At 52.0% G+C, this 15,283-nt stretch overlaps 1 protein-coding gene across 6 annotated transcripts in view; it reads left to right on the top strand.

Moving 5' to 3' along the window:
• BIN3 (bridging integrator 3) overlaps positions 1–15,283 on the top strand; it is a 40,118-nt gene that overhangs the window by 228 nt on the left and 24,607 nt on the right. For 5 of the 6 annotated variants that reach the window (XR_774068.1, XM_010562797.1, XM_010562798.1 and 2 more), the window contains exons 1-2: positions 5,882–10,209; positions 12,058–12,112. Coding sequence is in view for 5 of the 6 variants with exons in the window: in XM_010562797.1 (XP_010561099.1) it covers positions 9,896–10,209; positions 12,058–12,112 (369 nt within the window). In the remaining variant the exon portion in view is untranslated. Of the gene's footprint in view, positions 1–5,881; positions 10,210–12,057; positions 12,113–15,283 lie in introns of those variants that run through there. The other variant, XM_010562799.1, reaches the window with a different exon arrangement.

The following is a 15,283-nucleotide window of genomic DNA, read 5'->3' as shown; positions in this document are numbered from 1 at the left end:
GGGGGCCCCGGTGCTGGCCCAGAGCGGGCCCCGGTGCTGGCCGGGCTTGGCCCCGGTACTGGCCCTGAGCGGGCCCCAGTGCTGGCCGGGCTTGGCCCCGGTACTGGCCCTGAGCGGGCCCCGGAGCAGGCCAGGCTTGGCCCCGGAGTGGGCCCTCAGCGGGCCCCGGTGCTGGCCCAGAGCGGGCCCCGGTGGTGTCCCGGTGCTGGCCCAGAGCGGGCCCCAGTGCTGGCCCAGAGCGGGCCTCAGTGCTGACTGGGCTTGGCCCCAGTGCTGACTGGGCTTGGCCCCAGTGCTGGCTGGGCTTGCCCCCAGTGTAGCTGCCCCGAAGCTGTGTCCGCAGGCACACATGCGGTATATGGGTGTCTAAGGCCTGTGCACCCGGGGGGCATCTCACCCATGTCTCCCCAGGCTGTGGTGGGCCTGGTCCCCTTCCCGGGTAATGGGGAGCAGGGGCCGAGCCCCTTGACCCCCCCCTGCCCTCCCACCTCCCTGTAGCTGGGCTCGCTGCCCCGTGCCCAGGCACTGCTGTGGGGAGGCGGGGGGTCCCCGAAAGGTCCCCAGCGGGTCTGTGAGTCTGAAACGCTGTAAAACTGCCTTCGACTCCATTAAAGTAAAGCTTTTTTGTAAAAAAAAAAAAAAAGTATTCCTACGCGTGTTTGAATCAGACTCGTGAAGGGCTCGGTTCGCATACCCTCGTGCCTTTGGCATGCTGCTTCTGCGCGTCTCCCCACCGCTTATTTAAACTGATTATATTAGAAATTAATCTTCACTGCCGCACATGATTTCTCATCCCGGATAGTCGCGTAGAGCCAGCACCGTTATGAGAGGTGAAGGATGTGCTGCTCTAGGGAGAAAAAGGCCTTCCCCTTGCCTGGCAGGCTCAGGTTGAGTTTGCCAGGGCAGGCACATGGTGAAAATTGAAGATTTTTAGAGTTGGGAGCGGGGGAAGTTGTGGTCTGGAAACATACTTCAACAATATAATGACGCGCACATGGGTACCTATTAAAATGGGGCCTTTTGGTTAAAAATACACACTTATCCACCAGGTTCATTTTTGTTCTGCTTTACTCATCTCAGAGCAGCCATGATTATAGACAATGCTGGTCAACGAGGGTCTTGGGGCCACCTTTTGCCTGGGCTGCCCTCGTGAGCTCTGTGGGCAGCATGGCCCAGGGGCTGCTTTCAGAAAGCTCCAGCCACTGGAAGAGACCTGCTCCACTCTCCTGGTCTGGGAGGAGCCGCAGAGCCAAAAACGTAAGAGATAAGTATTCCCTTCACATGATGGATGAGGAATAATTTGGGTGCAGAGCAGCAATGCTTTGCCTCTACGCTTTCCAGTGTCCGTCTGGCCACGCTGCTTCTGAGGACCTCGTCTGGGGATTGTAGCTTATGGTGTCTGGTGGCTTCCTCACAATCCACGTGGCTTTTGGTGGGAGATCGGGTGTTTTCGCTTTTTGCTGGGGAGGAATAAAAGGTCATTGCCAGAAGGAGGCGGGGGGGACTCCGCTGAAATCTGAGTCTCCTCTTTCTTCTCCAGCAGCGTCAGTCCTTCAGCGTGTCGTGGCTCCGCTTACGCGCGAACGCGAGGGGCTCGGACACTGCGGGGCTTCGGCGGCGTGTCAGAGACACAATTGCTCTCAGTTCGGCCAGCTGGCCCTGCCAACCCTCCTGGCTGATAATTCACGCAGACGCCCGCCCCGGATGAATCGCCCTATTCACGGGGGGGGCTGGAGTTCAGCGCCCGGCTGGCAGGGACGGGTTTGGCGTGACGTCCGCCTCGCCACCACAGCAAGGGGTTACGCTCCCGCCGGCAGCAGGCAGCGGTAACAAATGCCGGCATGCGTGCTGGGCCGGGGGGGAACCGATTGTGCCGGGGTCGTGCCCTGCTCCTCAAATGTCAGAGTAAAACATGTCCATCCCTGCTGCTGCTGCTCTGCTGTCTCCACGGAGGGAGCGAGCTTTGTTCCAGGCCGGCAGGACGGGAGGTTCATTTGTGTAGCAGTGTGTTTGCTTAGTTTGTGTGTGCGTCTCTCTCCGGCAACGGGCACCATTAGACCCGGGGCAGCGTTGATTAAAACCCCTTTTTGCAGGGGTCAGCTGTTGCGGCCGATCAAGAGGATGGAGCTTCATCCTCAGCTCTGTCCTGCAGATCATGCTGGGGAAGCGGCACGTAACTCTGCCTCCAGTTTTGCTTCTGTACGCTCGTTACCTTAATTAATTTTTTGCAAAGGCCTGTGAGAAATCCCTAGAGATTAACCGGCAAAGAGGCTGTTTGCAAGCGGGATGGTAGATGCCTTGTTGAATTGTGTGTGGTTAATCCTTTGCTTTCCCTCGCTATTTGCGAGCGCTCGATGGGTCGGGGCTCTCTGTGCTGCATCGAGACTGGGAACATGGCAATGCCCGTTGTACCAGCACAGGAAAACTTTGCTCCAGAGACCAAAGAGTAAGCCACTGGTGACAGAGGCTGGATTAAACCCCCGAAATCCTGACTCCTGCACCTAGGCAACTAGGCAGTGCTGTCTTTCTAGGCTAAGCTTTATTTAGAGCAGGAGTAGGCTTGTTTTGGGCAACAGCCTTGCATGGACAGATGAGATGTTTTCTAAATCTCAGCAGAGCTTGGTGGCTTCCTTTAGGCTTTACGCCGCGGACTCGAGTCTCTTGAATGTGTCTGCATCCCCCTCTTCCTCACCACTCACCTGCAGCCATGTGTTTTGGAAGAGAGAGGGGAAAATACTCCAGCAATTACCTTGGCTATCGCTCCTTCTAATAAAATAAAGGAAATGAAGTGATGGCTTTTACTGTATCATCACCCTCAATTGCTGGAAGCATCTGATTTGTGACCATCTAAAGGGTTTTTAAGGGTCATGAAACCGCGTAAAACCAAATGTTGTTGCAGCTCATAACCAGACTCCCAAATACCTCCTGTTTTGGTTTCCCAGCTCCTGCAGGTGACTTTACAAATGGGAAGGGGGTTTTAGTAGTGTGACAGCTCGATATCCGAGTGCTGCCTCTCGGCACCGCTGCAACAGCTGGTATTTACTGGGAGAAAAAATATGTTAAGCAAATGTTGATAGTGAGGCAGTGTGAAGCACGTGTTTTCTTGTTGCACTGCAGCGTATTATTGGTCTGCATGGGGGGTTGCCGTTGCCGGACTGCTAAACCATATGCCTCTTGGCAGGGAGCTCTTGCTAAGTGGACTAAGGAGCTGGCATCGATTTAAAGTTGGGAGTGGAACTGTATGGTTGTGCGATATTTAACTCCCCACATCTTTATCGGATGCAATCCAGAGTTAATATAAATATGTTTTCTGAAATATTTGGGGATGCAGGTGAAGAAGAGCTGCTTGTCTCAGAAAGGACGGTTGGCTGGATGGATTTATGCCTGCTAGCAAAGGAAGAGGAGAGTACGGGGAGGTGGCAGGCATAGCTGGGTTGTAGCGTAAGAGTAGGTTTGTTGGTTATTCATTTTGTTTTCCATGTTTTGGAGCTGTGCTGTGGCCACGTTGGGCAGGTGCAATGCAAACACAGACCAAGGCGCTGTTTTCTTTCCAGTGAATCAATATTGATGTTTTTCGGAGCCCAAATCGCAGTCCTGTTGTGGTCAATGGCAACGCTCCCCCTTCTCTCCGGGTTTCAACGATACTGGGATTTGAAGATGAGCGCGGGATAAAATTAGATTGGATGAAGCAACTGGATACCAAAGCGGTGAGCGAGGCGCGCGCAGCTCCCAAACACCTCCCTGCACAGCGCTGCCTTGTGTAGCACCCGTGCAAGGTGGTTTGCACATCCCAAAGGTATTATCACAGCGAAACCGAAACGCTGGCGTGCCCTCTGCAAGGCAGGCAGCGCCGGCACCTCGGCTGGACGCCGCATCTCCTGGGGTGGAGCAGCCGGCGAGAGCTGTGCACCGCGTCCTCTGCCGTGGTGGGGGATCGCACCGCCCAGCGTGGTCCTCGGAGTGCGATTAGCACGTGGTTATTTCTTAATTATTATTTTTTCCGCCTTCTTTGTACAGGTAGCTAAAAAACAGTGTTATAGTTGAGCCACAACCGTGTTTCACAACCATGCTTAAAATGGATATTTTTGTAGCATAGTCAGGGCCTAAAACAGCCTTGCAAAATTCTGCTCGCCCACGCGCCTGGCGTGAGTAATTTTCTTTTGATGGGTGAGTAAAATATCATTATTTTTTTCATGCTCATCTTGGAATGGGTGGGAGAGTAGATTCTGACATTATTTTTGATTTGCTTAACACTGACACCGTGCTTGGCTCTGTGCAAGATGCAGAGATACGAGCAGCCCCTGCTCCGAAGAGCTCGCTGTCTGCGGGCACACCTCTCTGCTGCTGAAGTTGAGGAAGGTGCCTTGTTCCCCGGCCTGACCTAACCCAACATAAAATGGACGTTTACATCTTCTTTTTGCCTTCTCCCCTGCTGCAGGGGCTCACCCTGACATCCATTGGTGGCTTAATGCCTGCAAGTTCATAGGGATGGGGTTGAAACGCAGGTGGGAGTGCACGCCTCTGGAGGTGGATGCGTTTATTTCCGAGGGACCGTATCCCCACATCGCTCCTCTCCCTGCCTCTCGCCACCCCATGACCTCCCCTCTTGTCTCCACTGAAGAGAAAACCCAAACCAGAATTTGGCGCAGAGTCTCCCTCGACATAAGCTGTTTGTGATCCGTTTGAATAATTTTTTCCTTTTTTTGCCTTTGCGCTGTGTTTGGAGCGGTTGCTATGAGTTCCTGCGAGGCGGGGGGAGTGGGGTGGGACGGTGCATGCAGTTTCCATGGACACGATGTAGTACAGCGAGGCATCCGGAGCGATGCTCGAGATTAATGCCTAACCCGCGTCTGCCTTTGTGCCTTTCTCACCTGGGCAGGGCTGGGATCCCCCCCTGCCTCTGGGGCAGCCCGCGCGGCCACGGATTTGCAGCTTTTGACAATTTTTAGGAAGCTCAAAGTCGTGAGACCCGTGGTCCAGGTGCCCGGGGTCGGTGTTCTTGGCGTGCATGTGCGTAGCACCACGCGTCCTGCCAGCCTTTGCCACGTTGCCTCTCCTCGGGTCCTGTGCAGGCTGTCTTCAGCACTTGTTAGGACTCAGGAACGCTAATGAGATAATTACTCCTGCTTCAGCAGCTACTGATGGTGGTCGCAGCTGCCCTTGAACTTCCAGGGTGCCCTGGCTTTCCCGTATCACACCATGGAAAGCTTTCCTAGCAGTGACGTCTTGTAATGATGCTTCCCTGAGTGCAGAAGGGGAGGAGAAGCACCCTCCAGCCGTGGAGATGCTCGCTCAAATTCACTTGATAATGGCAATGAGAAAGTGAAAGTTACTACCTCCACGTTCGCGTCCTTCCTTGTTCGCATCCTTCCTTGGATGCTCCCAACTTTCCTGTTGATGTTTGCAGGAGCGCTTTGATCTCTCCTGGGTAGCAGCTAGTCCCATGGACAGAGCAGGTCTCCTGGCTGCAATTACACCTTGAGGCGAGTCCTCTCCCAAAGCAGGAGCTTGGCACAGCCCAGGCGAAGGGAAGGACTCGCCACAGAGCAGAGCAGGGTTTGGGGAAGGGCCCCGGACTGTCGCAGGGGGAGTTTCTGGGGTAGCTTGGGGCCAGTTTTTGTCTGGATCAGGTATAAATGGATGGTTTTGTAGAAGCCCTCGGCATGCCACGTGCCAAAATCTTTGGGGAGACTGGCTTCGGTGGGTTGGGGTCACCTCTCGCAGCGCGGGAGGCTGGGTGTCGTCCTCCTGGCTGCACACAGAGAGAGGTTTCTTTCCGGTGAAAGAATTGAGATTTTTGGTGGCAATTCAAAGAGTGAAAAGCTCTGGCAGAAGTCCAGGCTGCGCTGGCTTGCTGGTGCTTGGGGTTTCGATGAAAAAAAAAAAAAAAAGCCCTGAAACTTTCCACGGGAAGCGGGCACTTTTCGCAAAACATGAATTTAGTTGGCAGTCTGACGGTAGTGGTGTTACCGATAAAAACCGGTTGTTACCACCAGTTCATACCGCACTGAGACCTGCAGGTCCCTGGCAAACGCTGCCCACATCCACCACCGCCTGTGGCAGAAATACTGATTTTGATGGTGCATGGTCGCCAGAGACTTGGTGTCACTTTTCCTAAGTGTCTGAGTAATTAACCTCTAGAATGTGGTGTAAGCGAGCACATTGCCCCGGCCTCAGTTCTCCTTGCCCTTTCCCTCAAGGGCTGCTTGTCCGTCTGTCCATCCATCCTTCCCTCCCCAGCCCCTGGTTTGGCAGCAAGCGGCTCGGCATCCCCAGGGGCAGTGGCTTATCAGCTGTGGGTGAAAATGCTTTGTGCTTATCCCTTGCTTATCTGCACGGGGTCTGCTGGGGCCTGATTAGGGGTTGCAAAGCGATGTTCAGATGAAAGGTGCTACGGGGGAAAGGGTTGCATCCACAGATTATTTATCCCCTGCGCACGCTCCGAACGCCGGCCAGGCTTCCCAGCCTCCCCACCGCCTGCTCCAGGCCGGGGATGGTGCCAAGGTTTGATGTCCTGCTCGGTCCAACGTGGCAAAAGGACCATCGCCTCCCTAAATTAGCAATGATTTAGTCTGATTCACGCTGGCAATTCCTGCGTGCCTTCGTTTCAGGGGACTGGCGGAGAGTGGGAGGGGGAGCTACATGTTTTAAACTCCAGCTCCCTGCAGACCTCATTGAGCTGTATTCCCCCCCTGCCTGCGAGGTTTGTTTGCAACTCTCCTGTGCATCCAGAGGAGAATTAGCTGCTTTGGTGTGTGGCCCTGGGTTTGCACATGGAAAAGCCAAGTAAATATATGACATTGCTGGGGAAACTTCAGAGAAAATTAGCCACAGCTTCTCCCACCTTCCCCTCCCTGGGGTTCCTGAGCATCCCCGAGTAGAAGCTTGCAGGATTCTCTCCACCCACACTTTTTTTCCGACTTTAAGCTCTTCCCACCCTCTCCCTGCAGTGCTTCGCCCTCCTTCCTCCCAGCTGAAACCCCACTGCTTTCCCAAACTCCTGGCGACCTCCCCGGGTGGGGTGCGGGTGGCCGGTCGGGGCCAGGGGCCGGGATGCTCCCCCAGCCCTGCAGCGCGGGGGGGACCGGGGTGGGAACGCTCCGGCTGTGACTCAGCGCGCTCGCGCTCTTCAGGAACAGGATTTCAAGGGATTTCACACCCCAAACACAACCCCAGCTTTCTCTCGCTCAGCAGAAATGAGAGATCAAAAAAAAATGCACCGATTCTGGTTTTCCTTCGGTGTATATAGACCTGTGCTCAGCTTTTAAGGTAGCGGTGATAACCGTGCTATGCTGGTAATCCATGGCAGCGAAAGATCCCATTTCTCTCCAACTTGTTTGCATTGTGCCCACCATACATTTTCTAAACAGAATAAAACACCCAAGGGCTCTTAATTTTTAAGCAAATGGTTGTAACGTTGCTGTGTCAGGGGCACGCTGTCCCTCCCCATTTTGCAGACTGGGACGCCAACTCATGGAGGGACAAAAATTCTCAGTGCCAGCAGCAGCTTGCTGTCGCGTTTTGAGGCGCGGGGTATCCATTTGTTTTAAAAGCTCAGATAAGATCCATACCTCTCATCTTTTTTCTTCCTTACTGCTTTTGTTCCTGCTTATGCATTCCCCCCGCCCCGAACCATATTAAAAGGCAAAGATTCAGAAACTGGGAAGATTATCTCAAATTGTAAAATAGCAACAACAAAAAAAATAATTGGTGAATAGACATTACTTGCGCGGGGTTATTTTTTAGAGGTTTTACCGAGACAGACATAATTAGCCAACTGATATCACGATGCTAATAGAGATATTTACTGCTTCAAAGTGTATTTGCAGTGTTGTGAAGCACTCCAGTGAATTTCTTTTGTTTTGGAAGAAAGTAACTGGGATTTTTTTTTTTTTCCCCTTCCCCTCTGTGGTGGGTGCAGCAGAGATGGGGGACAGGACGGGATGGGACCCCTGTGCTCCCCACTGCCTTCCCCTTGGCTGCTGCCTGCGCTGCCAGCTCGGTGGCACCCGATGGCTTTGCCCTGCCCTTTCCCTACATCTTTTATTACCAGAATTGCCTTGATTTAACCCAGCTTGCCGGTGGACAAAGACGGTCGGGATTGCTTCTCTAAATAACCCCCTTTGGCAGGGCTGGCTGGACAAGGGAGAGGGAAAGGTTGTGCGCAGGTAATGCTTTAATCACCCTTTTAATTGTGCTTTCCCGCTAGGAACCAGCCTAGCTCCAGCTTGAACCCTGTGCTTGCTCCCACGCTGCCGGAGATTGCCCAGCAGCCGCCATGGCTTGTTGTGCAAGCTGGTTTTTCTTGGGGTAACTCACTCCCCAGGGTAAAGACCACATCTTTTTCTCCTCCTTCCACCAAGATAGGTTGATGCCATCACTTCCAAAAACATCGAGTGACGGCACCTGGCTGCAGATGGGACAGCCTGTGCCTGCGAGAGTAAGGGAGGTGCCTCATTTTAGTTTATATTTGACCCATGGAGGAAAACACAAAGAAAAAATGCTTATTTTTTTTGCTTTCTTCCTGTAAGGCACCACACACCCAGTTATTGAAAGGGTAATTATACACCAGACGAGTGTTTGTTTATAAAAGAAGTGTGATTCACGGTTGCCAGGCCTGCCACAGGAGCTGGAAAGGGTTAACAACCTAAAATTATATTGGTCCAACCGGAGAACCATAAACAGGAAGTTCTCCAGAAAAATTTAAATTTAAACCTGGTGACTCAGGTTGGCTTGTGCTCCCTGAGCTGCTCAGGAGGTACGCATGGGTTGCAGCCCCGGTTTATTACCGGTGGCTAATTACACTGTTGGTTCGAAAACAGCGGCGAAGATGGGCAGAAGCGAGGCCGGGAGGGATCAGGTTGTCGGATAATCTTGGTTTTCCTTCATCCACGTGAATGGCGAGTTGCTTCGTCTCAAGCACTTTCTCCCATCGCGTGGCATTGCTCATAGCTGGGTTTTATAGCACGTTATGCTAATAAAAATGTTTTCTGGGGTTCCAGTTGTCCGATTGAGCGGTGTTATAGCAGCGCCGGTGCAGGGGAACTTGTAAGTAAAGCTGATGAGAAGCAAACGGAGAACCAGCCACACGTTTGCTGCCCAGCAGTGAGAAAAGGCAGCTGGGGAGGCAATGTGAGCAGCGGCCAAGCCAGAGTCCTAAAATGCATGTTACTAGCTTAGGCTTTGGGTAGCAGTGTGAGAATTTGGACTGGTCCAAGAGAGGACTCAGGCACCTTCCCAGGAAGCGCTTGGTGCAGATTTGGGATGGGATGCCAGTGCCACTGAGCCATAGGCACGCTCTAGGTGAGGCATCTCTGGGAAAAGATACTTGCATTTCATCATGAGACCAATTTTTTCTTTCTAGTTAAAGCAGTATGATGCAGAAAACGTTGGGAGATTTTGGGTGAGATGCTTTAACGAAGCAGCACCTCTTTAACTTAATTAAATACATTGAAAACAGCAGCTGAATTCCCGGATTTTTATTATACTGATAGGTGAAAGAAATCCAATTATTTTCAGGATGGCTGTGCGGCTGTAACCATCTGACCCAGCCACCCTTACATATGTTGTGTAATTTATTTTGAGTACTCTTCACCTTTGAGCTAGCTCGCGTGGGGAAAATCATTCAGGTAACCCAGTTTTTACTAGCAACCATATTACAGATTTTAAGAATGAAGGCTGCTCTGCTGGCAGGTGAGCCGCTCCTACAGCTGTTCTATCAGAGAAATCCTTTGAAGCAGCTCACAGCTCCAGACACTCGGGTTGTTACTTTTTTTAATATCCTCTCTCTAAATATTTACAGGGTTTGGTTTTTTTTTTTTTAAATTTTTTTTTTCCTCCCCTTCGGATTTGTTTTTAAACATAGCGTGTTCTTCAGCCGTTATTTTGCCAAGGAATGCCTGGAGCATCCATTGCATTGATTTGCCTTACTAGGACGGTGGGAGGGTGGGGAAAAGAGCCTGCTGTGGCTGCAGATGGAGGTGCTGACCTCGGGGGAGACACCGGCTCTCGGGGAGGGGGAACACGCTGGAAGGGGGTGCCGCTGCCCCGGGACAAGCCCTGCTCACCCCAGAACCCATCACCAAGGACGAGACCTGCGGGGCTGGGCTGTTTGAGGCCAGTATCGCTTGCTCACACGTTCCCTCTTCTCTCTTTTCCAGGATACCGTTCAAGATCGGGCAGCCCAAGAAACAGATTGTACCCAAGACAGTGAGTAAACCAGTTCCCCCTTTTTAGATCCAGCCTTTGATCATGTGGCTGATGAGTCAAGCCGGCACTTTGACTCGTCCCATTTTGCGAGCGTGTGCGTGTGCGCGCGCGTGGGAGGGAGATGTGAGCGAGCAGAACCTGTTGCCGCGTGTGACCAGCGCTCGGTTCCTCGTGCGAGGAGTGAGGGGGAGCCCCAACCAGGGAGAGTATTTTGGTTTGGGATCTGTTTCTTTTTTTTTTTTTTGGGGAGTGGGGGGGGTGGTGAGGGGAAGAGCTCTTTTGGTCTGGCACAGTTTTCCTCGGAGATGGCTGAACGGGCTTCCTTCCTTCCTTCCTTCTTTCAGCAATGGCTTGTTTGTTCATCCTTTCTGAGCAGATGGAGGAGGAGGAGTGGTTCAGATCGCTGAATATAACTGTTTCCAAAGAAAGGCTTATAAGCTGAGATGCTTAGTGCTCAGGCGTGAATTAATTTGTGCTGCACAGCATTTGCTTTAAAAGCAAATTAAAAAAGCATTTTGTATTCTCGTGTATTTGAGACTCCTATCCCAAGTGCTGTTGCTTGCAGCTGGCTGTGGTATTTTCCCTTCTTAAGCAGATGGTCTTTGCCTTTGTCCCGTGCAAAAAAAGCTGTGGCACCTCACAGTAGCTGTCCCTGAAAACTAACCTGCATACCTGCTCTAAAATAAGTGCCCCGACAGTGAGCACGGTGGAGACCTTGTCTTTATAACGGCATTGGTGACCTAATCCCTTGAACAGGCTAACATCTCTGATCCTTCCTCTCTGGGACACTCATCGCGGCTAATTCCTCAGGATGCGTGGGCACTTGTGTTTACGGGGCAGTTTCTCCTTGGGACATGACATTTCCCCCTGGAGGCAGAGGGCTAATTCTGCCACTCCCTTTATGGCTTGATTGTCATGTTTTATTTTAAAGGATTTGGTAGTTGTCTGCTGCCATAGAGCAGCAATTTTCTGTAACGGCTCCAAACTGTCAGTACAAAATTTAAGCCAGGCAGGCAATGAAGAGAAGGACTCATAAAATCCCTCAATGGTTTTTGCATCTCTTCAGCCACCCTTTTACCAGGGGCTGGCGACCAGCGGGCGGAAGGAGCTGCTCTCTGTGGCCCCCCAGGAAAGGCAGTCTACCAGCCTCAGGTCTTCACATCCGTTCCCATTCATTTCAGGAGACCCCACATTGCCTTGCTCTGTGAGATTTTTCCTCTCGTCCACTTTACCGGTGTTTCCAACACCAGTGTCCTTCCAGGCTCTTGCAAGAACCAACTGCTCTGCAACTCTGGGTGTCTTGACCGGCTTTCTTGGACATCTCCATCCCACCCATTCTCACATCCAAGTTGACTGTATTTTTTTCTCTTGCCAGCACTTGCTGATTTCCCTCTGCTCCTGCTGCTTTTGCAAGGTCTGAGAGACCTTGTCTCCCCTGTGTTGTGCTCCATTGCTGCTGAAATCAGCCATCCCCGAGCTGCGGCAGGAGCTTGGGGTCCATGCAGATGAACGATTGCACCTTTGAGAGCTTGCCTTCCCCTGGGCTGCTGGTATATGCTCTTCTGAGGCAGTTGACAGGCATTGCTTATATATGTGTGTGTGTGCGTGTGTGTATTAAATAGAACAGCTCAGAATATCCGGCAGGCAGAGGTTTATTCAGTAGCCTGAGTGTTTCCAGGCCTTTTCCCTTTCCTTCCTTGCTTCCTTCCTTCCTTCCTTCCCCCTCTTCCTTAGCTCCCCCAAGAAGAACAACGAGTTCTTGTGTCAACGACTCAGTAGCTCAGAGTCGGATGTTGATTTTTAAATGGCTTCCACTTGCCGTGTGTTGATGATGATGATACTTTCCAGGCAGCAGATACGTGGAAAGCAGAAAACAGGAAGCCCAAAGCCTTGCAACCTCACAGTAAGTGTAAAGTGCAGCTCTTCAAAGAAGAACAAATGGCAGGAAACCACCGATCTCCCCTGGGAGCGAGGCGTTCAGTGTCATGGTGTGGAAGCGATGGGGCTGCTTTGTAGCTTTAGTGAGCTCGAGGCCCCCAACTTTACCTCCCAGTTGCAAGCTGAGACGCTCCATCTGTGCGGGCTTTTGGGAACAGCGGTAGCAGCCGAGGTCTGTGATATTCCAGATGTTGGCCTCTGGAGCCCGCTGCAGGAAGTGGGAAGGTGTGGCATCTCCAAGGCTGCATCCCAAGCCGATCAGAAGGGAAGTGGTTGCGGGTAGAGGATCTCCCACTCGCAGAGATTGGACCACAAAAGAGGAGGGGAGGGAGGAAAAAAAAAAAAAAAAGCATTTGTTAGGATCTAAGTTATTTGGCTCTCCATGAGGCATGTAACTCGAGTGCAGGAGAAGGGAGAATTGCTCTGCCGAGAGAGGCTTAGCTCGCCAACGGACCTTTTTTCTGTTCTTGATGAAACGATGCTGGGGCTGGTGTCAAATCTAGGCCGGCAGTAGTACTGAAAAGCAATTTGCCTAGGCTGCAGAGGGAATTAGTCATGACTCCCTATGCCCACTCGCTTCTGATTCTTTGAAGAAGGGCATGGTGTCAGCCACAGTTTAGCTCTTCAGGTAGAAGGAAACCCCCGTAGAAAATATCGGCTGGTGAACTGAAGTGATCTCCCACCCCCCAGACATGCCTCTGCTTTGTTTCCACCTTAACCTGGGCAAATCCAATTCCAGACAGCATAATCTCTCCCCTCCTCTCCCCTGAAAAGAGCAGCTGTCACCGGGCTTGCCGAGAGGCCAGGAGCCGGGTGGGAGGATCTAATGCGCAGAGAGGACCTGCTGTCAGTGGAGCTGCAGAGGACACAGTAACACAGCCCAATTAAACTAATGCCCAGTGATAGGAGTTAAACCTGTTAGAATTATATCTCTCTGCAGAATGTTTATTGCTCAAATCCGATGCAGCGATGAAGCCTCTTACGGTAGAGATGTTCTTCCCTCCCCCAGGACAACTTCGGTCCAAGCAGAGGTTACGCTGGAACCAGAGCTTGTAGTTGTCTTCCGAGCTCTCTCGCAGCTCCAGCTTGCTGAAGTTCATCTGCGTCACCCCGAGGTTGTACCCTGCTCTTCAGTGGGGCTTGGGTTATCTGAGCTGGCAGGTAGCCGGGAAGAAGAGCCAGCCGTGCATCCCCACGGGGCGCGGAGCCAGGTCGGCAGCCGGGGGAGTCAGCCGGCTCTTGGGATGGGGCAACCCAGCGCACAGCCCCTTCACGTCACCCAGGTTTTACCCCTTCCTCCCTCCCTTGCCTCCCTCGGCAGCGCTCTGGCCTGGGCTGACTCAGACGGCTCGCCTTCCTCCTCCTCGCTGGCTAACCTTGGGTGAGTCAGCTTGGCAGGGAGCGGAGACCTGAGCTGTGGGCCTGCACGCCTGCCAAGCCTCCCTTCCTTGACTCATCCCAGCAGCTCTGCCTTCCCCAGGGATGTCGGACGGAGGAGCTCCATGAGCAGGAGGATTCCACTGCAGCTGCCGGCCGTCAGCGCCTTTCCATTGGGCTCCACCAGCGAGCTGGAAATCCCAAAATAACGGAGTAAATGTCGCAGAAATGGTGGGGTGAAATCAAGTGACGCCAGTTAAATTGTTTCACTCGTTTTCACTCTCTTCCTTCAATCTTCAGCGGGACGTAACTGGTCTCTGCAGTTCGGAGGTGCATCCTTTTTCCCTTTTAGCATGCCGCCTAAGCAGCCTTTCTTGAAAGCTTTCTGGCTAGATGGGGGTTTGGAGAGTTTGCTGGGTGGCGAAGCCTGTGAAGTCCCAGATACCCCTGCACTCTGCAGTGTGGCTTTGGCTCAGGGCTCTGCTGTGGGACGCAGAACAAATATTCACCTGCATTACTTGCCTTGAATCTCCTCTCGCTTGACGGGATGGCAAAAGCTCAGCAAAAGGTCCAGGTTATAGCAGAATTTCTGGCCTAATTATATGGGTTTCTTTTTTTTTGGAGAGGAGGGAGGAGGAAGCATATGCTTTCCTCTTTTTCCCAAGACCCACGAAGATGCTGAGACCACTGGAACATGTAGAAATCAGCTAGTCCTCCTCCTCCAGGAAAAGAAATAAACCTCAGGGGAATAAGAAGGTTCATCACAGTCCCTTATTTCCATCTCTTTGTAGTATTGGCTTTGGTCTTGCTTTGTTGCCTTGTAACCATGGTGTCGATTATGATATTGCCCTTAAAGCAGGAGGGATGTTATCACAGGTGGAAGGCCCAGTGTTTGCAAACAAAAATAACTGGGTGAAAAAGAAGAATGTCGTTTTATTTCAGTGCTTTTAAGAACTCATCGTTCTTTATGTAGATTTAAATAAAAACCCAGAGACAAGCAATCTTGCATTAACTAGCCTGAATGCCTGGAAGAAAAAGCATTCAATACAGAAACACATTTTGATTTTGAGTTTTCAGAAGGAGGCTGCAGAGAAGTGGGATTATTTTAATATTATGGAAACTTCCCTTCAGGATATTGTAATTTTCTTGCCTGTACTTCTTGTTCTCGTTACTCTTAACGTGATAATCCTATCCATAGCCTTTTGCCGTAAGTGTTGGGTATGTGTGGCCATTGATGATAGCTACTGGGAGCGGGAATTACTGTGTACTCTGCAAAATGTACTTGGCTTGCTCTCAGCTTGTCCTCCTTGCACGCCTCTGATCCACCGGTCGCTGCCGCTTGTAAATCTGCATGGTGGGAGCACGTGAGAGCAGGTCTTCTCTGTCTAGTGCATGGGGACCTTGCTTCTCACTGCTTGTGTCGCATATCTGGGCTCCTGCGATGCAAATGAGAGCAGCGATGACTGGGAGGGCTACATCAGCCTGCAGACTGTGATGACTGGTAGCCAGTTGCTACTGTGGGCGTGAAAAATAAGAGCAATCCTTGGGCAGCTGTCTCTGCATAGATGGCACTGGAGACGTGAGTCAGGCCGGGCAGCTGAAGTGCCGCCTTGTAGATTCACCTCGATCGTATGTAGAAAGCGCACAGGCGAACTGGGTTGGGTGTTTCGGGGAAGCTTGGAAGCCCTGGAAGATTTGGGGGTTCACATCACCCGGAGGGTCGCAGGGTGGGGAAGTTTTGCCTTCTTTTGTATCCATT

This window comes from Haliaeetus leucocephalus, unplaced genomic scaffold (genome assembly GCF_000737465.1).
Source record: "Haliaeetus leucocephalus isolate CR32 unplaced genomic scaffold, Haliaeetus_leucocephalus-4.0 Scaffold162, whole genome shotgun sequence".
NCBI lineage: Eukaryota > Metazoa > Chordata > Aves > Accipitriformes > Accipitridae > Haliaeetus > Haliaeetus leucocephalus.
Note: the sequence above shows the minus strand (reverse complement) of the source record. Positions and strands in the feature narration are given on the sequence as shown.